The following is a 26134-nucleotide window of genomic DNA, read 5'->3' on the forward strand; positions in this document are numbered from 1 at the left end:
AGGTACTGAAAATAGGTAAAATGTTCACAAGCCATCATAGTTATCATTAATAATTTCAGCTTCACCACAATGCTCTGCAGTACTAGTGTGTGTGAGGACCTTGACCCACTGGGCCCCAGTAGGGGTCCTCGAGCTGGCCATGGTTTGTACCTGGTCATCTGGTCTCTGATGCTCACTGGCACGGGCACCTTGGTAGTCAAGGACAAGCACGGGCAGCCCATGGTCATTCTGATCCCTGCCAGCAGGAACGGACTCCTACTTGACACAGCCCTGGGCAAGGATATTGTTCCAGCCCAGTGAGCTGCTTTGCTCCTTCAGCTGTAACGAGAGCCCAAGCTGGAGCAAAGGACTGAACAAGATGGGTCTGCCAGTGGGTCCCTGGGGGTTTATAATGCTACGGCTAGCACAGAAACAATCCCTCTCCGACTCCTGAAACACATCCCCCTCCATCAAGAGGGTAGAGGGATTGTCCTTCCCCCTTTCCCCCTCTTTTCTTCCCTCCCGGAGGTCACCTTCAGCAGGGAGGCAGTGTCCCCCAGGCCCAGAGCCATGGGGACGGGGCGGAGCGTCACGCTTGGCCCCGCAGCGCCTGGCAGCCCGCTCCGGCTGCTGGCGCAGGCTGAGCCCGGCGGCTGTGGCGAGGGGAGCGGGGCAGTCGCGTCGGGCTGCCTGTCCTGCGCTGCTGGACAAGGTGAGAGGCTTAGTGCAGGCGGAATGGATAGTGGAAAGGGAAGTTACAGCAGCGGCAGGATGAAAGACGCTGGACAGGCGTGTAAAAGCGCACCCACCCCTCTCAATCTGATTTTGGAGACTCGAGCGCGGTTTGCCGGCACAATGCGGAGCGCACCCGCTTTCCCCAGAGGGCTGATGGAGAGCTCGTTGGTGGCTTTGCTCTGAAAGGTCGCTTTGTGTCCACTCGTGTTCGGTGGGATGGTGCTGCGGTCCTGGGCGGTTGGTTGGGAGAAAGGTGTGATGTGGCTTGGTCCCAGTGAGATTGCTGCCGGTTTCTGTCCGAGGAGGCTGTGGTGCTCTGCGCGCTGTGGACAGGCTTACGGGGCTCTCCGGGGAGACTCTGGGTGTCGCTGCCCAGAGCAGCAGTACGCAGTTCTGCTACCGGCACAGTCTTGCTGTGAGATTAAGCACTAGCCTGCTGACCAGTTTTAGAAAGAAGCTCATAAATCTACCAGCAATTAGGCCACAAGCAAACGTTGTGATAGTCTGTTCTTATCCCTTGTTGTATTCAACATGGTTTACACCAGAGTGGACCTTTTACGAAAAAAAAAAGATGCCGTTCTTGAACCAAAAGTTATGAAGATGGAAGGATATTCTTCCATAATGTTTGATGAGATTTTTAGGGGCAAATATCCTTCTTCACAGAATCTGCACCACAGCGGAGGTCTGAAATGGCCTCACTTCATCTATTGGTTTTAGTATAATGCTTTTACCTAACTGGGAGAGCTCTTTTTAGTGAAGTTGTAGTACTCAGAAAGGTATATAGAGATGATAGAGTAACTTCTTCACTCTCTGTTTGACAAGCAATGAGGATAGCACCCCTGTAAGTTTCCCCTGGAAGTTTCAGCCCTCTTGCCACTGTCATGACTTTCCCTTGTCCTTTTTCTGTCAAACTGGGGACACCAGAGATAGCTTGCTGAACTGTGGGCTCATCGGTAAAATTGAAAAGATAGAAAGCATCCAGTAACTGGTTCTGTTGATCTATCAGCCTCCAGAAGAGATCAGGAAATTTACCCAGGCTTTCTTCATATCAATATATTTTTAATATTTCAAGAAACATCATGAAGGGTAGATAAAGAAGAATACCAAGCAGAGCAAATAAAAAATAAATTTATTATTAAAAATACAAATTCCACTAGTGTGTGATATTCTCAATTGTAGTGCAGAAGCTGTTAACAGGTGGCCAGCTCTTCAGAAATACAGATTTCCTAACTCAGCTGATTTTTGGAGATTAAATTTCAGACTGTCTCATTGCATCTGTATGTAGAAACCTCTGCAGAAACTGGAGTTCACTGTAAGAGGCACATCGCCTCAGAACAGATCTCTTCTTTTGTTACAATCATCTCAGCCTATGTGAAACCGAACAGTCGAACAGTTGTCTCTAATTTTTTTTCTTGTTTGTTTTTTTTTTTTTTTTGTTTACAGTGAAGTTTACTTTCTTAATTTAGCATCTGGAAAATGTTAGTTTGCCTCTCACTGCCAATATTTTTTGCATCTGAATCTTTTCAGGCATTCTCTTTAGCAGACTGAATGCAAACATGAAATCTGTAACATCAGTAACCCTTGATCTTTTATGCTCTTAGTCTTGTATCTAAAACATTAAGATGTGTATCTATATCACTGTAGATTATTTCTACTGCAATTCTGTATCATCCAATGTCTTAAAGCCTGCAAAGGTAGTGAGGCTATACCAAATCTAAATTTCTGGATTTACATAGTGCCCATTAAGAAGCATGAAGAACCTTGATGTGTCTGATTAATATGACTTTTTTTTTTCCCCGTCACCCATCCAATGCATCAAACTAACAATTTAGAGATTGGTGGGAGGTGCCTGCAGGTGGGGTTCTTACACAGCCCTTAAGCAGAAGTGTGGTAACAACTGGGTGAAGTGATCTGAATTACACTAAATACATTTAAGAAAAATGTGCTTTTCTAAACACGGTGCAAAAATATTGATGTAGAAACCAGTTAGGCAGCACTCATAAACGGACATGAAGAGGAAGTTAATTTCTTCCCCAACATTCCCCAATAATCTGGAAGAACTCTGGACTCATAATGGGTGTATAAGGTAGTACAGCCTGTGTGTCATTCCTACAAAAAGAGATCTTGAGACCACAGCATGAAGCAGGGGGGAATTCTAGCTGAATGTGTAACAGGAGGCATCCCCCAAGACAATTGGGGTTTTAATGTGGGGGATGGGAGGAGAAAAATTATGAGACTTTAGAAAAGAGACATGACACAGATCTGAGAGCTGGAGAAGCAAGCTGGACAATCTGAGAGCTTGGTCTGGCAATTAGACAGAAGGTTATTTGGAGGCACTGAACCAATAAGAAGACTGAGAGGTATCTTGATCAGAGAGCATAGAGATGCTTATTCTCAATTCAAAATGTGACCAAATTTTGTGGCAGCATCAGATCCGTTTTTTAACTAACTGATGTAGGCACTACAGAAGCACAGTGTGACAGATACTTTGAGAAGCCTAAGTAAAGCATCAGTTAAATGTGTAGCCTGAGCTTCAGTCTGATAGTTTTACACAACCTAATTACTTGAAAATATATTCTCATACCCTGTGGTCATACCTTTGACAACAGTGCATATAAACCCTGCAAGAGTCTGAAGAAATTTAACAGGTATTAGAGACCTCTTTTCAGCAGCAGGTTAGGTAAATTCAGATTAGGTTATCATACAAAAACCTAACAGCGAGAATGTTCACACCAGCATTTATAATTGACCAACTGTCTTTGGATCAAGCTTGAACGACTTTTTGAAAGAGATGCCCCAGATGCTATTTGTTATTTGGTTTGTGTTAAGGCCCTGTAGAAAGTCAGACAAGAAAGTGGACCCCACCTGCCATACGCTCAAGGCCATTTTTAATAGAGTATTTTTGATATGAGAAGAGGCTGAAACAGCTGAAACTCTTCAGCTTGAAAAAGAGAAGGCTCAGAGGGGATCTTATTGGTGTATACAAATATCTGATGAGGGGTAATGAAGAAAAGGGAGACAGACTCCTCTAAACAGTGATCATTGATGGGAGTCTCCATCTATGGAGATATTGAAGACCTGGCTGAATACCTTCCTAGACAACCTGCTTCAGTTGCTGCATCTTGAGCAGGGGACTTGGATTAGATGATCTCAATAGGTCCCTTCCAACCTAAACATCTCTGTGATTCTGTTATCATAGCACTATCTTTGTTATACAGAGATCACTGTTTTTGGCTTTTGACATGTATGAAGTATTTTTCTGCACTAAATATATTAATAATTTTGGTTGAAGAACCAGAATAACATTAACTGGACTAAGACATTGTATCGCTATAGGTTAGATCCCCCCCAGCTTCTCAGGTGGTTCAGAAGTATCTTGTGATGGTGTAAAGACTGTGAGCTTTTTGCTGCTGTAATTAAAGATTCTTTTGTGGAATTACAGTTTCTCACAGTAACCAGCCTGGAAACAAGCAGGGATGAAGCATGGAAAGTATAGTGGAGGAAAGAACGGAATAGGAATAGGACTCTGCCTGCTGCCTTCAGTACTGCACAGCCAAATGGTGAATGTATCCTGGCCAGGGCCCTGGTGAACTCTTCTTCAATGCCTGTCACTCTGCAAAGGAAAAATGATACTTTAGATGGTATCACAAGTAGGTGCAGAGCACCCAGGCACACTCTAGACAGCAGTGACCCAAATTTGATCCTCACTTACCTTCCTAGCTAATCACAGTGGCATCTCAAAGAAGACCTGACAACGCCAGCTATTTTCTCAAGTATGGACTTTCTCTTGTAGTTAATGACCCCAGGGGCAGCAAAGGCCAAAGTCTGCAAACTGTTCTGGAGTGACTGCAGCTGGGGCTTCCTTCATAAGGAACCTTGATCAGACCCGCAGGTCACAGGCCCTCAAGAAACTCTACCCATATCCTCTGGATGATCTGTTCTTCCAAGCTGGCTCATTCACCTTGTTCCTGTACTCTTGCAGAAAAGTAGGGCACTTGGCACTTATTTGGCACTTCTGAATTGGACGAGATTTAGAAATGAAGTCTAGTAAAGAGGGAAGGGAAGGGGAACTTTCCCACAAATAGTCCCAGGCTCCTGTAGAAATCCAGCCTTGTTGTAGATTTCCTAGGTTTAAATAATTATTTTTTTCCAAATTTCTTTATTTTGAAGAATGACTGGATTTAGCAGCAGTGGGGTTCCTTTGCAGAAGAGTGATGTGGGCATACTGGAACAAATCCAGACTGTGAAGACAGTTAAGATATGGGAGTATCTCTCATAGGAGGAGAGACTAACAGAGCTGGGACTTTGTCAGCCTCAAGAAGAGAAGACTGGAGGGGATCATCTGATCGATGAATATGAATACCTGCAAAAACACACAACCACATGTATCACAGTATCAGATGATACTGAGTGACAGAACTAGAGGCAGTGAGCCTGAAACAGAATTTCTATTTAAGCATAAGTTAAAATCCTTTTTACCACAAAGGTGATTGAACACTGAAACAGGTTACCCCCAGCAGCTGTGGAGTCTCTATCCTTGTATTTAAAACTGGGCTGGGCACAGGACAATCTGCTCTAGTTAACCCTCCTCTGAGCAGGATGTTGCAGTAAGAGGTCTCCAGAAGTACCTTCTGGCATTTACCATCCTGTGACTCTAGTTCTGTGACCTTGCTCCAAGGCCAGGAAGAGCTCCCAGAGCCAAAGTGCCTCATTCAGAGCACAGGGAGGTAGACAGGGAGAGAGTACTGCCACAGAGGTCTTAAAATGCTGCCTTGTGGCTGGCTAGGAAAAGTCAAAAAACACTTCTCTGAAATGTGTCCGAAGCAGCTGGCTGTAGCTCAACATGCCATTGATGTCCTAGGTTACTTTCTGTATAGGTTAATTGGCTGCACAGATGCCTGACTTTTGGTCAGAAATGTCATCAGGCATGTGAGGTACTGAGCTCCCTTTGGCTTCCTCGGAGCACTCTGCCTTTTTTCACGTGCCTGTGCCTAAGGGACAGGTCTGTCTTGTCTGCTACCTCAAGGACTTTCTCAGTAAGCAACAGAGGTGGAATTCAGAATAGAGAGATGAGGTCTTGCTGCAGTAGGCTAAGGAGAGCAAGGGGGGTGGCTGGGTCACATTTGGAGATCTTGAACTCTGCTAGTATTTTTCCTGTTGCCCAATGTTAGGCAAAAGGATTAGGGGGCTGGAGAAGGTTCCCTTCAATACAGAGACCTTTTCTACTATGAGGTGCTTTTCCCAGAAATGTGCTGCATAAAAGTGCAAATTCTATTCTAGCACAGCAGCAAGAGTGCTCAGACTCTAAGTGGCAGAAATATGCCTTGCCATGGCATGGTTTGTGTTGCATGTTTGATCTGGCTTTCTCTGTGTGTGCTGTGATGTTCCTGACTCTGGCTGTGGTGTTTCTGCCGCACTCAGCAATGGCCAAGAGCTCAGCTCTGACTGCAGCAGTGCCAGAGGGAGCAGCACCAACCAAGATAGAGGAGCTCCTGGAGATCACCGCTCAGAGCCTGGTGCGTGCTGAGGTGGCTGAGCACTATGAGGTTGTTCGGGAGCTGGGCAGGGGCAAGTATGGCCATGTGATGCTAGTGACCCACCGGCAGAGAGGTAAGGAACTGACCCCATGAACTACTGTGCCTTGTGTCCTCTCCAGTCACCAAGGCATGGGGCAGGGGGTGGGCTGGTGGCACGTTGGGGCCAGACACCAGGCATGGCAGGGAGGATCCCCAGGGACACCAGCAGGATGGGGACATCCCCAGCCAGGAACCATCCCATTACATCAGCCAGAGACCAGGTGATGCCAGGGGGCAGCCCAGAATATCTGGCAAGATTATAGTGATAAAACAGGTCCAAAGTCAAGCTGGGAAGTTAATCCACAAGTCAAGATCAAGAGAGTTCACAGATACACACAAACATGCATGTGATATAGATGGAAACAGCAATCTCGCCACAAGGCTCAGTCACAGAGCCCCAGGCCTGAGCTGAAGTGCTGCCCTATGGCCCATGAACAAAGGGTGTGAATGAAGGTCCTGGCTTGGCCATATGAATGCCCTGACACTGCTCTTCCCTAGTAGTCCCAGCTCAGACTGATGGGCCCAAGTATCCTGAATGTCTCTGCTCTGCCCAGGGCTCCTGTGCATGCCTATGGCTCAAAATTCATGCCAGCAGCAGTGCCTGTTCGCAGACCTGGTGTCTACAGGGTATACCCACACAAACTTCGGGCTAGAGACCTCCCTGTGGCTGTGACTGCCTGGGTCTGTGGTTGCTCTGTCTTGCCTTGGTGTGACTTTCAGAGGAGTCAAACCCACTCTTCCCATCCCCAGGGACTCCTATGGCTCTCAAGCTGCTACCCAAAGCCAGTACCAAGCTGCATACCTTCCTGTATGAGTATTGTGTAGCACTGTCCCTCGCCACCCACCCTGCCATCGTCGGCATGTTCGGAATTGCCATTGAGTCCAGCCAGTACTATGGATTCCTCTATGAAGCGGCGCTGCACAAAGACCTCATCTCTATCATCAAACCCCGTGTGAGTGTTGCTATAAGGTCATGGGGACAGGGCTGTAGCATTTGGCCCCTCTGAAGGATGGCTGGGTCGGAGGGAGAGAGATAAAGGCAATGGGCTGTGGATCTATCTGGGTCTGCAGCACTGAAGTGGCCTGGCGCTTGCAAGGTGAGGAATACGAAGGTCTTTCCCAGCGCAGAGTACTGGGGTGAGAGCCCATCGGGCAGGGCTGCTGAGGTGCCCCATGTGTGCCATCCTGCCTGTCTCTCTCCCTGCGCAGGATGGGATCCCCGAGCCGGCCGCCAAGCAGTGTGCCAAGCAGCTCGTGAGTGCGCTGGAGTTCATCCACAGCCGGGGGCTGGTGTACCGCGACATCAAGCCTGAGAATGTGCTGCTTTTTGATCCCGACTGCCGGCTCGTCAAACTCACTGACTTCGGCCTCACGAGGCCCAAGGGTACCAAGCTCAAGCTGGTGGCCGGGGTAATCCCCTACACTGCCCCTGAGCTGAGCAACACTGCTGATGCCCAGGGCGTGCCCATCGACACCAGTATGGATGCCTGGGCCTTTGGGGTGCTGCTTTTCTGCCTGCTGACCGGTTACTTCCCCTGGGAGCAGAGCCTGCCAGAGGACCCTTTCTTTGAGGACTTCATGCAGTGGCAGGAGACAGGTCTAGAAAAGGACGTGCCCCGGCACTGGAAGCGCCTGACAGCCGAGGCTGCCGGGATGCTGCGGAGCCTGCTGGCTCTGGATCCCACCAAGCGTGGCCCTGTCAGTGGGGTGCTGCGCTACGTCGGCTGCCCTTGGCGGCTGGAGGGTGGGCGCAGCGAGGAGGCTGCTGTGAAGTCCTAGAGCCTGCTCCCCATGGCAGGAGGGTCTCAGCCTGCAAGGGGCTTCAGGGTTTGGGCACCATGGCGGCCCAGAGAGCAACTTCTCTGCAGCACTTTCCCTGCAGCCACAGAGCCAAGCTCCGTCCCCAGCTGACTGCCCTCACCCCATGACTCAGTGCTGCCCAGTGCCCCTCCTTGTGGCTTGGAAACATCTTTCTCCTGAAAATGACTGTGTGTGAAGTATCCACTTGTTTCCTAGCCACAGGAAGTCCAGGGAGTTATTTAGGCTGCAGCACCTGCCATGCCTCAAAATAGAGTAAAATATGTACTTTGGTGTTTCTGTAAGTAGCTCGTTTTCCCTCATAATAAATGCCTGTTGGGACCTACTTGCTTTTGGAAGGCAGGGAGCATGTCAGAACTTGTAGCTATCTCAGGACAAGCTGTCCAAGGCAGGGGCCATCTCTGAATGCTGCCTGTGCCTGCACCAGGACGCCTGGAAGGTGGCTTCAGGCTGGTGGGGTGGAGGGGCTGGGAAGATCCCAGCATGTGGCCATGGATGATGGCTGGGGAGCATTCATGGTGTTGAGGTTATCTCACGCCAGCCCAAACACATCTCTGCCCTTGCACTGCCTTCAGGTCCTAAGACAATGTCCTTCATGCTCTTTTAGATGCCTGGTTACCTCTCTACAAGACCTTCTCTCTTCCCTTTCCTACCACTTCTTTAACCCTTCCTTAGACACACACACCTCCTAATGCCCTGATAGTCTCCTAGGTACACATTTTGATCCTGAAAAGGAGTAGCAAAATGGGAATTAAGGGTTAATAGCCCTTTTTTGCTTTTCTACCTCTTTTCAATCCCCAGGATTTTGCTGTTGGTAATAATCCCTTTCAGGGGCTTCAAAACTTCTAAAAATGCAGTGTCCCAGCACTATACTTTCTAGCACTTCAGGTTTTTTTCATGTTAAGCGCACGTTAAGACCCGCACACACTCTTTCTTCTCATGCTTCCCCAACCTCTAGCTTTTTTTTCCCCAGCTTCTTCTCATCTACTGGCATTTTAGCATTACTTAACTTCTCTACTGACACTATCCATCACCTGGTAAGCACCTTTAACTCACTCCTCTCAGCAGCATCACCTCTGGACTACTATTTTGTGCTGTTCCTGCTCCCTACATCACTTATGCCTCAAGTCTTCCTTCCAACTCCCCATCCTAGCTTACCAAACAGCATTATGCTCACACTGTCCAAGATGCAGTTTTCTTCTGCTTACTTCCATCTCTTAGAATCTTTCGTTACTTGAAATCATAGTAAGTGCTGCTAAACTCCAGCCTGCTGAGATTTGGCTTTAATTACTCTTTAATTACTTTAGGAATATCAGAGGAATGTTAAGGTGCCAACATAGTTCCTGTATTTAAAGTGGAGAAGCCTTAAGAGGAATGGATCTAAAGGCCAGTGAAAAATAATGGAAAATTTGTTACAGATGCTTGCTAATGGAGAATTATGGAATAGGAATGTGGCTTTTTGGAAAGAGACATTCAACTTTATAATAAAATCATGTTTGATACAGTAAATTCATAGTGTTATGGTACAGAGTTTTTGTAAGTCATGACCTCTCGATAAAAAGACAATAATGGTATTTTGTATTGATTCAGAAGATGCATTATGCAAAGTCCATAAAATATAGATTAAGTAGATTGAGAACTTTCAATAGGCAGAAAAGATTGGGAATGGTCTATTTTGTTTGGTTTCAGGAATCGGGAATCAGTTGTTAAATGAAAACTGGTTAACATTTCCAACCATGATTTTAAGCAAAGTACAAAACAGGTGAAACCCTACAGATGACACAATCATAAATAGGGTGGTAGCAAGAGGAACAGGCTACTCAAAGAGATCTGGATAACTTGATAGGTTAAGTATATTCAAACAACATACATTTTCTTACAGGCAGGAGAAACATAATTATGTAGGAACACATAAGAATAAAAGCCATTCTTACAAAAAGACCACCCCTAAAAACTTGCCAGGTCACAGAGGATACACAAGATTACATTGTTGTCTTGTTAAAAAAACAAATGGGCTCGTTGTATGGCTAAAGAGGGGTAGAGTGTAGGGATGGTCAAATCTTCAGCAAAAACAGCTAACAAGATTCCTGTTGGCCTAAATATGAGTGTGGGAAGTAGGAGTGAGCCATTAGTATTTGATACCTCATGGTGCCACAATTACAGGCAAGTTGGAAAACTGGAGACAGCTCAGGAAAAACCATGGTGGACTGTGGTTTAAGGCTGTAGGAATGCCTTAAAGAAACTAACAAGTAAAATTATCTAAAATAGGAAGACTGGATGGTGAATAGATTATGGTATAAAATACTGAGAAGAAAATACCACCTACTAATAACCTATTTTAATTTGAGAATGATCCAAGAGCAACCATGAGACATTGAAGCCAAACACTCCAGTTGTGAGGTTCTTGCCTACTGACAGAAACCATCATATGAGCAGAGGCTGAGAGAATGGGGAATGTTCAGCCTGGAAGGAGAAGAGTCGGGGTGGAGCTTATATCTCTTTATACTTCCAAGGCACAAGTATAAATTGAGATAAGGGAGGCATTTAAACAAAAGAAAAATGGCTTTATGGTGATTGTGGCCAAACTTTGTAACACTGTTTGTGTGTCTATGGCTTTGGAGATGTTCAAAAGATGATTGGATAAGGCTCTGGTACACTTTCAATATTTGTCTCTCTTTTGAAGGAGATTGGTGTAGGCAATCTTCATACATCCTGTCTGGTATCAACCATGCTGTGATTCCACAACATTTTTTATTTTGAAGACACTCTGTGTTGTAGCTAAGGGTGTTTAGGGCTCCCAAATGTCTCTCCTTTGGAATTGCTCAGCAAGGTTGTGGCAAAGCTGTGTGCCAAAAGCAAAAAAGTCTTGACAAGAAAAGGTTAGCCAGATTTTAGGATTTATTCCAAATTAACGTACATCTGAACTGATGGAAAACTGACACCTTTGGGGAGACAGATCAAGCTGCCCCATGCCATCAAGACCCAGGCTGGGTTTTTTTTGCAGGAGCCAATTATGCCAATAAGGATCAGGGATTCAGTGCTGCCTGACAAAAACAATGTGACAGGCTAATGGCAGTAAGAAGTGGCAATAACCAGGATTGTTTCTCTGTCCTTTTTTCACAGAGGCTTGGGACTTTGGTCGAAGGGGTTTCTGCTGCCAGAAAGCTGTGTGTCATGGTTTGACACTGGCACAATGCTAGTGCCCCCCATGAAAATGCAATTTCTCAACTGAATGCTGTGAAATGCGATTGAGAACAGAGTAAAGCAGGCCTAAGCTTAATAACAAGAAAAAAAACTTTATTAAACTACTACCACTATGCTACTATAAAAGAGGGGGGGAAAAAAAAGAAGAAAGAAAATACACACAATTTAAAATGAAAACCTTCCAAAGCATTCTTCCTCTCACTACTCAACTCTAACGAACTACAGTGAGACACAATCTGGACCCCAATCAGATTTCTACCCTCCAGATAATCAACACCCAGTCCATCTGCAGGGAGAGAGGAGTCTCTTTTGTGCCACAGACCCCCCAAGAAACACAGCTGCCACATCCTGTGCTTCCATGTCACCACATGGCTCCGCCCGGAGAAAAAAGTTTGCCAGTGGTGACCCTCTCCTTTCCATGCGCAGTGCTCTCACCACCAATGCATGGATGGACAGACTGTTTTTAGGATTTTTCCTTTCAAGGATGCCCTGCCAAGAGGGGAAAAAAACAACAGTTCAGTTTTTCATTTTTGGGACCAACAGTCCCCCCCATTTTCCCCTGGGGCCGAGAATCTAAGAATAGAGATTTTCTTCTCTTCTTCCTCTACGAAGACAGGGGGCACCACCACAAACCTCCTTAATTTTTCTCTGTTCGCTCCACTTCTATCTTTTCCCAGCTGAAGCATGGTCTCTTTGGCTCACCGGCATCCTCCTAAAATACAGTCTCTCTTGGAGGAGAAGATCAGTTCAGTCTGTGGCTAACAAGAAAAAGTCTAGCCAAAAGCCACTCCATTATCTCTTCCTACCTAGAATTTCTCCTTCCAACATCCCAGGTCCCAGGCTGTCTCTCTTCCTCTCTTTTCAAACTAAGGAGGAGAAAAATTTTACAAAGCCTTCATTTCTCAGGAAGGGTTAAAAGTCCCAACTCCCAGAGATGGCTTGCTGCCCAGGCTCTAGCTCCCACAGGCGGCTGGGCACCTTGCGGCCCCCCCGCTCTTCTCCTTCTCTGCGGTGAACTGCTGATAAAACCACCGCCGTCTCTTTTTCTCTCTTGGGGGAGAGAGAGACTCTGGGGGGAACGGAGACATCCCAGATTTTCTCCACCCTTCCATCTGCAGGGGGCCAGCCCGGTTCCAGCCCCTCCACCCTTGGGCCTACCTCCGAAGGCCACATGGCTTCTCCCCTCCCCCACCCAGCTCGTGCCGGGCAGGGGAGAGTCCTGCACTGACCGCTGACTGGAACCCAAGAGAGCGAGTTCTCCTGGGAATTCTGCTTTTAACCCCTCTGTGTTCTCAGAGGCGTGTCCACCTTCAATTGGTCAATGTCCAAATTGACCTCTTCTTTCCGGAAAAATTCTTTTTCCGTGTCAAACTACGACACTGTGTGATGCATAGTGAAATGATGAAATCAGCACTGTGACTGTGAAATGCATGTGATGGTGGTAGGGACAGGGCTGCAATGAAACAAGCACAGATTTGAGCACAGCGGCAAAAAGCCCTGCCCTGAGCCGAGTCTCCAACTCAGGCTTCTTTTTTCAGTAGCTTGTTCATAATTGCAGCTGGATTTCTTAAATCACTGAATAAACAGATCTGGCAAAGACTATCCCCTGGGGGTCTGGAAAAGGATTTGGTTGCCCCAATCACCCCTGGAGCAGCTGTTGGGAGAGGCTGAATGGAACTAAGCTGTGTGCAAACACGCCGGCCCTTTGCATGGCAGCCTCTGGCTGCAGGAGGGCTGGCCATGTGCCCAGCGCTGTAAAGGGCAAACTTTCAGCTAATGTAGGCATGAGGGGTGGGGTGGATCTGGTGTCGTCCCCAAAGGGGCATCAGGTGGCTCTGAAGAGGAGGGAAAAACGCGGTACTTTGCTCTTCTCTGGGATGGAATGAGGAGATAAATCAGGTAATTACTGAGCTCACCACACTTTGTGAGTTCTGGCTGCAGGTCAGTCCAAGAAGTGTGAATCCAGGCCCCGGTGCCCTGATGCCTGCAGCATACTGCATGCATGGGCTGAGACCATGGATCCCATGGCTGTTCGTGGGATTCATGCTCTATATTTCTGGATACCCTTGTGCACCTCACTGTGGATTCTGTTTCCACTTCTGCACTGTACAGTCCACATGGCTCCTCAATAGTTACACTTAGCAGCAGCCCAGGGAATGTGGTGCAGATCAGAGACTGTACAGGTGTAGGGAAAGTACGGGCTAGTACTGCAGGTGGAAGGGTGATGGGTTGAGCCTGGATGTGTTAAAGGAACAGATAGTTTGATTGTAACTCTTCTCCTAGTTAGAAGTGTTGCTAGGAAGATGTCAGAGTGAAGGCTGTTTGCCAGAGAGAGATGTGAAAATTCAGGCAGATTTGAAAGTGATGACCTAAGTTGTGATAATGGTTAAACAGTGTCCCAGATGACTCATATGAGATTTAAAATACTGAATGTTAAAGACAGCCTTTAGCCAAATTATTTGAGTTAACCACAAGTCGGCAGTGTCCCCAGCACAGAGACTGTTTTGTTACACTGGCAGGGTAGAACCAAATTGCATAGTGGAGTCAATGTCGTCTCCTCTTTCTACAGGAAGAATACTGAAAGTCACTGTATTGGAAGCTAGAGCAATGAGTAAAGGCAGGATAGAGACCCAGCCTTCAAGGATTTAGCAGTTAGGGTTCGTTCTAGAGTAATTTCTTGAAGCTTGCATATAACTTTTCTTCTGCCTTGTCAACTTCAACACTATGTTATTTCCATCTCTTCCCACTTAAACCCCTTTAAGTATGATTACTGTGACTAAATCAGTTTCTTAGGAAGGGTGGCATTCTCCAGCATTCCCCAAACAAGACCACAATGCTGACCACCCTGTGTTACCTTTCCCACTCTGCATGCAAATATCAGGACTTGAGACTGCAAAAGGACTGAGCACCAGTTACCAAAAATGAGTAGAGGAAAGCATCTCAGGTTAGGTAATATGATAGGGCAGATGCAGGACTGCATGATGTCTGAGCCCAATTCTTCCCACACTGCTTGTTCTCAAGTTTTGACTGTCATTTCAAAGACAAAGCAGGCCTGAGCTTAGTTAAAAGCCATAAAATATGACCCAGTTCTGAGCAACTCTCCTTCTCAGCACAGGAATGGGAAGAAAAATTAACTAAGGAATAAAAATGGTGGATTTTTTTACCTTTTATTCTTACTCATGTAGGGGCATGTTGGTGACAATTGCAACCCAGCTGATGTCTTCTAGAGCTGCCTGTAGCTGAGAAGCGATAAGAAATCATAAAATACCATTGTCATGTCAAAGCATTGCAGGATTGAAAATGACTGGAGCACAAGATACCTAGTCCCTGACATGGAGTTTCAGCTTTTAGCCTTTTTTTTCTTCCATCCTGCATCTACGGGTGGAGATGCAGAAACCATAGGGAAATACCTTAGACAGGAAGACCAAAGAAACTTCCTCAGTTTTTCAGTTTTTCACATCCTGTAGTTTGCACAGTACCTTGCTACCCATACTTTAATTTTAGTTCCTCTTGTGCTGTACTGTGTTGCTGCTGACCACAAGAAGAGAAGTGACCATTACTAATTCCCTAATGGCCACTATCAGCCAGCATCCTAGACTTCCCTACTTTGGGTGCACTGAGGTCTGACAGCTAGGCACACCAGCCAATAATCTGGGCTTGCCCATATACAGGTCTGCCTGTTGCTGTGGTGCATTTGTTTTCTTTCCCCTGGGCTGACAGGCAGCTGGGCATATTTATAAGCCCTGTGCCTTGGCTCAGCTTTGTGCAAGAGAGGGAGGAAAGGGGATTTGGCCTGGCCCAGGGTGGTGACAGAAGGCGGTCACGGCTGTCACACAGACTAATTGCACTTCTAACCCTCTTTGGTGTTTACAAGCTGCCCCCCACCAAGGACTCTTGTCTCTGGCTGGCACCTGTGTCTCAGGGTAGACTCACACAAGGCTCCAGCTTCCCTGGTAGCCACCTTCTGTGTTCTAACTCAGAGTGCAACTTCCACCTGTACTTTGTTGACATATTTCTTAGGGGACAGCAGGAAAAATGACTCATGACTGAACAGATTTATTTGAGGTGCTCAGGAAAAAATTTATCTTAAGGGGTAAAAGACTAGTTTTTTTAAGTGTGTATCTGACATCTAGGTGTACAGAGCTGGCTTCAAGCAAAGTAGTCATGTTACCATGATTAGTGGTGGTGCAGATGTCTTCAAACCATTGCTTAAACAGTCCTGTGTCCTTGACCCCAGTGTTCCCCAGTGCCTGGCACAGCTGGTTGTCTTCCCTTCGACTGGCAGAGTAGGTGATGGAAGCAGAGCAAGGACTGAGACCTCCAGGCATTGGTTGACATTTGCTGAATCTGTTCTTTCCAAATCCAAGTAGAGAAAAAGTGGCAGCTTTCACATCCCCTTGTTCTGTCACTGACAGTTGTTGCAGCTGACATATGCTTTATTATTTTATATTCTTCTTCAGGACAGTAAATCTCACAGAGATTGCCAAATGCAGAGCTAACTCACAATTGTATTCCCTGGGGCATCCTGGCCAGCTTAACTCCTGACAATTCCTTCAGCAAAGACACTCTCTGCTTTACCCTGCACTCCTTTCTTGCAGTTGCTTCATTCCTTTTGGCTGCTGAACCCTCTTGGAAGAAACCAAAACATTTAATTGTCCATACCTTTAAGACTGATAAGCCATTTGTTGCCTACAGGCCAGTTCCCTGAGGTGTGGATTTGTTTACCTGTCCAAAGCCCTGGAAATGAGTAAGATGAGCGAATAGTAGATCTCCATGTTTCTGAACTGAAGAGTACAGATGAAATGCAGGAATTTCACAATACGCCAGATTTATATGATGGATCAAACTACAGACAGACACATGCCTGTCCTAGTCCAGGACCCAGCACTGTTGCATACAGCCACACACGTATTATGGAGGCATGATAGGAATAGCTGTGCTATCCTGAGAGGTACAGGTTATCTCAGGTGGGTGGTGAGAGCTGCTCCATGGATATGAGGCTTTAGTGAAATTACAGTGCTCGTGCTGCTGTGGACTAATACCTCCTACACTGAAAGAAAGGAAGTTTCCAGGGACCTTTTTCCTCCTTCAGCTCTGAGGAACTTTCAGGGTTTTTCCTTCAGTGGTACAGTTTATTTGCTCTCCCTTTCTTGCATGTTTTCCAGTCCATACTGGGATCATCCTGGTGCAAATGAAATATCCCTTTATACCAAAACCTGGAAGACTTTGTATTCTCAAGAAGTAGCACTGTACAGCTCAGTGGCTCCTTTCACTGATTTGGGAGAGGTGCCACTCATTTGGATCAGTTCACCTCCTTGCCCCACTGATCTGGGGACTGTAGCAAGTGGCAGCATGCACTCGTGTCCTCAGGGTCCCCTTTCTCACACCATACTGCTCATAGTACTTCAGAGAAGACTACATTGCCTTTATTCCATCAGGACTGTTTATCCCTCAGCTGGAAACATAAGAGAACACTTGAACAAAGAGCAGCTGCTGTTTGGGTACTGCTGGAAGTGGGGTAGGAGGGGACTTCAGCAGGCAAGTTGGTAGCTTCTATTCCCAGCACCAGAGGAGATGAGTGAGGAGGGAAGATGGACCTCCTGGTGTTTTTCTGCATGTGTTTCAAGGTATCCACTGCCTATCTCTGTTTGAGTTTACTGTTGCTGGGCTGCCCCAGGAGCTGCTCCGTAATGGAAATCTGGGGATGAAGTGGAAGCCATGATAGGCAGCCATTCTGCCCTACCCCTGCACAGCCTGCCACCCTCCCACTGGTTCCTGGCCACACAAGGGCATGTCAGGAACTGGATAGGGCTGGCAGAGACCTGGCTGTAACAGGATGCCCCTGTCCTTTCCTTTCTTTCTGTGACAGAAGAGAGGAGTTTATGGCATGTGGCTTGTGGGCGTGCCAAGTGGCACTGGCAGAAGGAATGGTGGCACCTCAAGAGGGTAGCTTGCCACCACCACCCCAGGCCTGTTTGGTTCAATGAGTGGAAACCTCACTGATAAGCAGTTTGGATACAAAGCAAATTCTTGAGCTGCAACATGGGTCACCCAGCAGGCTGGAAACAATATTTTAGTAATCCTGATTTCAGGTCTCATTAATCATTGGATATATCACTGTTCTTCCAGAGTCAGGCAGAGAATTGCAAGTCCTGACCCTGACTGCTCATTTTCCTTTCCGCTCATTCATTCCCTTCCTGCCTCCTGTTAGGGAAAGTAAGGACAATAGTGTCTGTATGGACCCAGTCCTGTTTCCTGTGTTTCCAGTTTTTGGCATGGCTACTCATTTTGCCAAGCTCTATACAGATTTTGTTGTTGTTCTTTAGTGGCTCTTGGGATGTTTTCATCTTGCTAGCAAGGAGAGGATGGCTGGGTATCATCCTTATGTTAGAATTATGCAGCAGAGGCTAACGATGCTCAGGTTGGATTAGGCTGGATTTCACACCCCTGCTTCTAAATTTTCAGATTCTCCTTAAGGTTTGGGGAAAATGGCATGGTGAAACTGCTATATAGGTAATCCTAATTAGATGGTAAAGAAAAAGAAAGAGAAATTAGAAACTCTTTGGTAGGGAAGAGGAACCTTTCCTTACCAAGAGCAAAACCAGAGCACTTGCAAAGCTGTCTCACTTTAAGTTGGATACTGTTCTGTTCTGCTCTTTTTTTCTGGCTCTTCCCTTTATTCTGGGGTCTCATGAGATATTGAAGAAATTTCTGTGCTGTCCGCAAAGCTGTTGCTTTGTAAATCTCCCTCATTAGCTTTAGTTTCATTGTCTTTGTGATTTGAACATGTATTTACTTCAGAGATAAATCTGGTCACTATTTAATTGACAGATAATTTTCTTGCAATTAGGAGGCAAGGGCTACTACCTGGAAGGCTGCAGACAAGGGAAGAGCTTATGAAAACACATATTGCTTTGATTAGAGGAGTAAATCTCACCCTTCTGTATAGCTTGTCAGGGAAGCATCAGCACACCTGTCATATCTGGGCAGTCACTAAAGCAGACAATTTCTTGCCTGTGTCATGAGGCTGAAAAGAAGCATTTAAAAACAGAAAATCAGGCAACACATGTCTTGAGACAGACCTCATAGCCTCAGAAAAGAAGAATTTATTGGATTCTTCACACTCACACATTTTTGTTCCTTATAGTGCTGTCACTAGGCTAGTAATATGGGAATAACTGAGAATAGTTGCTGAGGAAGGGGTTTATAGCTTTCTCAAACCTTCTGAATTTTCAGGCCTACAGTTTTGTACCAAGATTTAGTTATGCTAATATGCAGAGAGGAAAAAGGTACATGTTTACTATAGGTGAGTAAATTGAGCACTAGATAAATTCAGCATTAGATTAGGAGCTGGTAAACTGTGGTAGTATGTAAACTGGGGTATATGTGAACAATTTCCTGCACACCCTTTCTGTATCCCTCCTCCCCAGTGGAGCACAGCCTGGGTGTGCACTGTTACTGGTCACTCAGGTCCTGACTTCCACAGAAATCCTGGCACACAGAGCTGAAGCCAATAGGACCAGGTCTCTGATGTGGACAATCAGGATACCAGACCCACTGAATTACCCCCCCTCTGCTCAACAAGACCTCTGCTATCTCATTCTCATCTGTAGCACTACTTAAACCCTCGTATGAGCTGGCCCGACTTCCTTTAATGACCTGGAGCAGAGACTGCAGCTCAGATCTGGAAGAAAGGATTATACTCCCACACCAGCTACTGATGGTGTGTGGTCCTGTCCCCATTCTGCCTTATCTGCAGAGTAATATCTTGGAGTGCAGAATGATCTGCTTTTTGCATTACCTTAAAGGGACTGTTTCACTACAGGAATTCTCACTGCCGCATCTCAATCCCTTGGATGCTCACACTGCTGCATTGCAGTAGCTAAAGCTTCCAGTGCTGGGAGAGTGCCAAGGATTCAAACACTCATACCCACTATAACTCCTGCCTCAGGAATCCAGGTTTGCTTGGGACTTAGTAACATGACCTGTTTTCCACCACCTCTAAACTGCTCCCTCCAGAACTGAGTTTCATCTTCTCTCATACTTAGTTTCAGCCAAGGAATGAAATCACTGTGACAGCCTCTGAACTTTGTTGTCCTTATTAACTTCTGCACTTCTACTCAAAAGCATTAATAGTCACTGCTCAATTTTGGAATAGGTACATCCTCTGTTCTCTGTTCTTCCTAAACAATCAGGAGCTGGATGTTACATAATTTCTGTATTACCAAAAGAGAAGAAATTGTGCAAACTTTCTTTGTCAAGGAAAAGAAGGCAAGTTTGTGATGATCTGTCCATCTCCTGGGCACTCACATGATCCCTGCATGAAATAGCAAGAGAGAGCTTGACCCAGATCCTGGGGAGTCAGAAATGGAGCTCCCATGGGATTTGTAGCAGTAGCTTTTCTTAGGAGCAAGTCAACGTAACTGAAAAGCAATGCAGCATAGCGAATGTTAGGAGGATGTACCATTGCTACCTTGTATTGAAGTTACTCAGCTAAGGATGTTTCCTAAGTGGATTTTCAGTCATTTCAGTCATTCCTTATTCCCCACTACTTATTGCACATTATCCTCTGTCCCTCTGTGCTCACTCCAAGTCACTAGCACTTGCACTCACTTAACCATTAGTGCTGCCCTTAAATCAAAGGCAGTGCTGGAAACTTGTCTTTCCCAGCCTTTGGCCCTCTTCCCATTACAGCAGACCCATCAACGAGAAGACCTCATATCTAACTGTCTAGTCAAGTCACTTGCAAAATGCCAGCCAGCACAGTAGCTGGATGTGGAAAACAGAAACCAGCTAACGTCAGCTCAGAGCAAGACTCAAATTCAGAGCAGCAGAGGGCAGGGTGAATGCATGACTGGGGGCGAGTACATCAAGACATGGTTCAAGAGTCCTTGGAGAAGCGTTATTTTCATTGGAAAACCCAGCTGAGGGTGGGGACCATCAGCTCCTGCTGGTGGGTTTTGGATACACACACCTGGCAGCAGGCAGCTGGGGAGTTAGTAGTCCACATGTGGGGGAATGGTCTGGAGATTGCAGAGGACTTCTCACTTGTGAGCTGGGTGATGAGAACGGTCAGTGAGTGATGAGTATGAACAGCTGGTAGAGAGTTTCACCATGAGGCAGTTCAGTTTAGAGTGGGAACTCAGCAATTTTAATGTTGAGCAGTTTTTAATGATACTCTGAGAACTAGGTGCCATAAGGCACATAAATCAAATCTTGAAACTGAGACAGTGTGAGACCCTGATGCCCTGAGATCAGAGCAGCTGAGGTGACACTAGATAGTTCCCTGTGTACATGGACTCTGTTTGTGCCAGCAGGGAAACCACTCCCTCATGATCTGGAGGGAAAAGATAAATGACATTTTTTAGGAATCAGCTTGGTTACATGTGAGTTTAGAGAAACAGACGATTTTTTTCACATGCTATAAAAAGGCACCAGACTGCATCAGAAATCACAAAATCTTTAAATTCAAACAAGATTTTAAAATAGTTGAGTTATATTTCTTGTTATTTTAAACCCAAATAATTTCAAATTAAATGTGAATTCAAGGAAATCTTTTCAAGATCATTCATTTAATATCCAACTAATCCAAACATTTAAAGAGGGAAAGCAATGCTGCTTCAGTGACATTTCTATATATTATAATGGGTTAAAGTATTTTTGTTATTGGACTTGTAGAAGATTGACCCAAATATAAAAATTAAATTTTTTTGTCACAGAAATAAGGCTATGGGCAGAATGCACTCTTCCTGTAACTTTGGACTGTGCTTCAGGAAAAGAGGTACATCTAAAAGTCTTAGATGTACCTCCTTAAAAGTGTTAGCTTCATAGTTCTGACATTTGTCTTGTGAGAATCAGAAACAATCTGCAGTTCACCAGTGGTAGCCAGTTACTCCTTGCTCTTTACATCAGCTAGGCTTATGTGTAGCACCAAGTTTGAAGAGCTTGTCTCAACATATTTATACTTCCACATTAGACCAATGGTTTAACATAATCCAATATCCTGTCTCTTAAAAATATAGTTATGAGAACAGGGCAAGCATATAGTCACAATTCCTCCAAGACACTTCCCAGCTTTCAGCAGATTTTGACTTAGGAGGAGTCTGCAGATAGGTGGAGACTTTAAGTGTAGCAGCACTCAATAGATTTTTTTCCTCCCCCATGGATTTGAGAGTGACATTACATATTGCAGTCCAGGGAAGGGAATATATCATCCTTGGCAGCACAGCTGGTTCATGCAGAGGAGGAACTTCCTCATTGCTGCTCTGTCTTTAGCCATGGTATTGGGACACTTTGAAGATGATACTGAAGTCATTATCTTTTTTTTTCTTTTGTCAAAAACCACTGTATCCCATTATAGGCCTGACTTCAAACAGAAGAAAGAGAATATACACCGAGTGTTTAAAATCCTGTGTTACTCAGCTGCTTGACTTTTCTGGGAGGGAGAGAGCACTTCTGCTAATACCCCATCCCTCAGAGCTGATGTCTTTAGTGGTCCATGATAGCATTACTCATACTGACATCTTATTTCCTAATTCTAATATATTTCCTTACATCCTTACTAAAGTTCTAAGTGTCCACCATTCCCTATGATCAAGTTACCAGACTGTGCTGATTTCCTTAAAGTTTCCTATCTTTCCTTTGCTCTCTCTACTTTTGCTTGAACAGACCTTCTTGCTTGTACACTGCAGGAGAGCTGCGCATGTCAAAGAATAACAACTCATTCAATGGCTGTCTGAAATTCTCTTTCCAGACCTCTGGCCACTTTCTGTTCTCTTCCAGAGCTCCTTGGCTTCAATGTACCCAAACAAAGAAAAGTAGAGCAGGTTCAGTCACAGTGACTAGGGTCAGTGAAAAGTCAAGATCATGAGGCAAGTCCAACTTGATAAGGCAGGACTGAGGGCAAGCCAGAAAGTCAAACCAGCATCAGTATCAAGGCACTGGCATAGCTGAGATACAGTTCAGGCAAGAAGCAAGGGCATGGGCTGAGCTTAAATGCAGCTCTGTAGCAAAAGAGGAAGAGCTTCTCCCCAGCTCTCTCCCCCCTCCAGCATTTTCCCATGTTCAGTGAGCACTCAGGCACCAGAGAGCTGGCAGGGACCTGTTTCTCTCAGTGCCTGTGCTGCTGTGAGCCAGGAGCCCCACCCCAACAGAACTACTGGTCCTAAATAGCTCAGGAAGGAATTTCACTAGGAGCACGAATTCTAGTGCATGTACACTAGGCAGGTATCACAACACCTGTGTCTTACGGAAAAGGCACTCCATAGTCACTTGAGTTTAGCAAAGTGTCTCTCTTGTGCCACAGAGGAGCTGCTTATAAAGCAAACACACTGTCAGTCCACTTAATTAGCTCTTTAACAGGGTGAGAAATGTTCCCTGGCAGAGAGCTTCTGGGAAACCCTCCAAGACGTGACATGAAGAGGTACTTCTGTGCAGGGAAGACCAACAAAGCTAGTCTCCCAGACTCAAACCTCACAACTGAATCATTGCTCCTCAGAAAACGATGAGTCCAGAGGGTGTAATAACCATCCCCATGGCCTACGTAACAGCATTTTTAATACTGTGAGGTGTTGGAATCCTAGATACTGAGAATTTTAAACTTTCTGTGCTGAAAGGCACAGACTCACAAGGGAGCACTGCATTTGACCTGAGGCTGTAGAGAAGGCTTCCAAAATTGATTAATAACACTGACATTATAGGTGTGTAGTTAGTTAGAAGTGTGTAATATCACAAGGTGGAAAACTTATGAGTTTGGGGTTTTTGAATATAAAAATAAGTATGAAGCAAGATGGAGGTTTTAGGGCAGAGGCAAGCTATTCTTCACCTTCTTCTTCATAGGTTTAGGTGGTGTTTTCGAATTAAGACAGAAAAGGCCACATTGCAAGCTTTGAAGGATCAGTCATTAGGTTAAAAGAGAAAAAAATCAAAGCATCATGTCTTAATTAGATTAGTCTTAAAAGACCTTGTAACAAGAGATAGTTAGCCATTTTGTACCTTGCTAATGAAAATCTGCAGAACTCATAGTTGTGAAGCTGTTTCACTGATAAGAAATAATAAACATTATTATTTTGAGTCTCAACATGAAATGCCGTCTCAAGCACCTTCAATCCTGACCTCGACAGAAGTAAAAAAAAAAAAAAAGCAGAGAACCCACAGTAAGGGACAGTCCTGCCATCCTACCACAGCGTAGAGCAGCTACCATGGTGCCCCCTTGTCTGTGCAGACCTAGCATAAGGACATACAGCCCAGGTAGGTTCTGCAGCCACTCTGATTAGATTAGGTAAGTAGGTATCCTAATATCCAAATGCTTGGTATCAGAGGGAGAGCTAACAGACCTGCGGATTGGCAAGACCTGTTTGACTTGCTCTGCTAAAGATCCTATCCATAACCCGGTCACATTGGATCATTGGGATGGGAACCATTCACATTACAAGGCATCTTTCCTCATGCAGTATGCAGAAATTATCAGAAAGTGAATTATTCCCTCAACACAGAAAGAATGCATTTGTATTTAAAAAGTGTCTGTAGAGAAACAAAAAATTGCTTCACAGCTTTGCTTAACCCTATTGCTGAAAAAAATCCACTCAGACTGTGGTGCATCCAAAGTCAAAAGCTCAGTCCTGAATGCATGGCCCCCCAGCTGCTGCAGTCTGAGGGAGCGAGAAGAGCCTGGGTGTTGTGCTTTGTTCTCCTGGTAGCCTTGCCTATTGCTCCTGCAAAGACAAGTGTGTGAGCTCAGAGGTGAGAGATCAGGAGGAAAGGAGCCCAGGCTTGGGGACACAGCAAGAGACCAACAGATGAGGCTGAAAAAAGGCAGCTGGTAACTGGGAACTAGAAGCAGCAGGAGCACAGGCAGGGACAGGTTAAGGGTCCTAGGAAGATGTGAAAACTTAGATCTAAAAGGACACATGGAACTTAGTAATGAAATTAGTTCAAGTAACTGAGCCCTTGAGAGAAGTTGTAATGATTCATCTCTTATTGATGACATTTGTGTGCCATGCCAGTGACGCTGGGAAAGACCTGCTGGCTGCCTCAGCTTGCTTTTAAAAAATCCAGATGCAGTCTGCTATAGCATTGATGGGTGGATGTTGCCCTCCCGTGGTGAACCCTGCATTTTCCCAGGAGTCATGGAGCTCATGGACCTCATTCCTAAACACACCATCAGATGCCAGGCTTTTATTTCCCAGTGCTTAGAAACAGACCATGATTCATTTGAATATTAGTGTTTGCCTCCTCCAACCTTGTTGTTATTCAGATGTTTCCTGTTTTGTTTGACCAGCACCACTTCCCTTCCTATCACATGCACAACTTCACTATGAGGTGAAAGGGGTACATTAGTACAAGTACACTGCTCCCTTTTAAGTTCCAGTAACTGGAATACTGGGGAATGGGATGTACCTTCAGCTGTTTTCCTTTTGTATTAGCAAACAAAGATGGTTCTACATGAGCCCAGGTATTTATGGGTTTTTAGAGTCACACAACCCTGAACAGACTCAGAAGGCCAGAGATTGGCAGCAGTAAAACTGATACACTGCTGTCCATTGAACTGCATCTAAATAAAGCCAATTTGGGAAGAGGCAAAAGAGTAATGACGAAACACCCACTACTAATTCTTTACCAATAACAATAAAGCTTTGCATGATTTATCCTCAAACAGTTCTAGAAATAAAACCAGTCCTATAATTAGTAAACTTGTTGTTTCTACCGTTCTTCCTCTACCAACACTCACTGAAGGGTTGTGTTTGACTCATATGAGGTAGTCACAGCAAAAACCTATCAGAACATTGAAACGTAAACTTTAAGGCATTTAGAGATTTTGAGGAGCTAAGATTTTAGTTAGAAATAAGCCTTACTAGAGTTAATTAAAATAAGAATAATAAATGAGTAGGCCTTGATGCAGTTAGGAGTTAGTAGTTAACTAATAATTAATTGCTTGTCAGCACAATGTTTGGTTAGCTGGGTTTATAATGAAGAATATAGAAACTGATAAATAGCTTTTAGGAACATAAGACAATTGTGGGCCTCCTCTGTTCTGAAACCAATTGAAGACAAGGAATGGGAGTTCTACCAAGAGTTCATTTGTCATACCCGCATTGAAAAGGTAGAAAGGTCAGAACGAGGAAGACTTCATTTACTTCCTCATTTGGGGACCCCTCCCCATAAAAGGGACCACCGACCCATTTCAAGGGACAAACTACGCATGCTTAATAGCTTTTGGAGTGATTAGCATACGAAGCGGGGAATGGGATGTACCAAAATTATGAATATGCATTTGTATTTTGTATATTCAATACTTGTATGGATAAAAAGACTCTGTAATCACCTGGAAGGTGCGGTGTGTATTTGGGAGCTATCCCGCACGCTGCCCGGCGTCAAATAAACATACACTTTCTAACTTTAAACTGTTAAGAGAGTTTTTGTCCGTCACAGTTGGATATCAGTACTAGATCAATATCCATATTTCTTTAATAAATCAACATGACCTGCTAGCAAACACTGGCCAGTAAAGAGCTTCCTCTGCCCTACAGAACACAAGTAATGCTGAGTTGGTATTTGTAGCACTTCTCTCACTTTTGAAATCTTTCAAAGAAATTGTACATTAGTTCTGGTCTACCACTTGTTTCGTGCTGATTGCTTCACAGGCAAGGTACCTTACTAATCAATTTTACTCTACCACTCTCAGATCATACTGGGGACCTTTTGAGTAAGTGCACTCAACTTAGACAAAGTTCTGGTACTATAGACAAAGTTCTGGGAAAAAACCTCACTCGGCTGAACGTGTAGACCGCTGGGAAAAAACCCTCCTTAATCCTCATACATCA

At 45.1% G+C, this 26134-nt stretch overlaps 1 protein-coding gene and 1 long non-coding RNA gene across 4 annotated transcripts; one reads left to right on the forward strand and one right to left on the reverse strand.

The window, feature by feature from the left end:
• Positions 1-534: 534 nt before the first annotated feature.
• Positions 535-9617, forward strand: LOC100231369 (serine/threonine-protein kinase SBK2). Of its 2 annotated transcripts, none has more exons than XM_030265686.4 (4): positions 535-691; positions 6136-6324; positions 7041-7243; positions 7500-9617. In XM_030265686.4, exons 1-4 carry the CDS (start codon positions 550-552, stop codon positions 8067-8069), a joined length of 1104 nt encoding a protein of 367 aa, XP_030121546.3. In that variant the 5' UTR covers positions 535-549; the 3' UTR covers positions 8070-9617. The 2 variants fall into 2 exon arrangements, with proteins under 2 accessions (XP_030121546.3, XP_030121547.3); XM_030265687.4 differs by lacking the exon at positions 535-691 and adding an exon at positions 698-900.
• A 1371-nt stretch (positions 9618-10988) lies between these two features.
• Positions 10989-12614, reverse strand: LOC140682368 (uncharacterized). 2 transcript variants are annotated; one of them, XR_012053994.1, is made up of 3 exons: positions 12471-12614; positions 11946-12178; positions 10989-11801 (listed from the first exon to the last, which is right to left on the reverse strand). It is a non-coding gene; the product is annotated as an uncharacterized lncRNA (long non-coding RNA). The 2 variants fall into 2 exon arrangements; XR_012053993.1 differs by lacking the exon at positions 12471-12614 and having other exon boundaries at positions 11946-12463.
• Positions 12615-26134: the final 13520 nt, after the last annotated feature.

This window comes from Taeniopygia guttata, chromosome 2 (assembly GCF_048771995.1).
Source record: "Taeniopygia guttata chromosome 2, bTaeGut7.mat, whole genome shotgun sequence".
Lineage (NCBI taxonomy): Eukaryota > Metazoa > Chordata > Aves > Passeriformes > Estrildidae > Taeniopygia > Taeniopygia guttata.

Bases quoted from the DNA above. Each gene is read 5' to 3' on its own strand.
- LOC100231369 (XM_030265686.4), top strand. From the start codon at position 550: ATGGGGACGGGGCGGAGCGTCACGCTTGGCCCCGCAGCGCCTGGCAGC. The intron at 692-6,135 runs GTGAGAGGCTTA...TGCCGCACTCAG, and splicing joins GTCCTGCGCTGCTGGACAAG to CAATGGCCAAGAGCTCAGCT. The intron at 7,244-7,499 runs GTGAGTGTTGCT...CTCCCTGCGCAG, and splicing joins TCTCTATCATCAAACCCCGT to GATGGGATCCCCGAGCCGGC.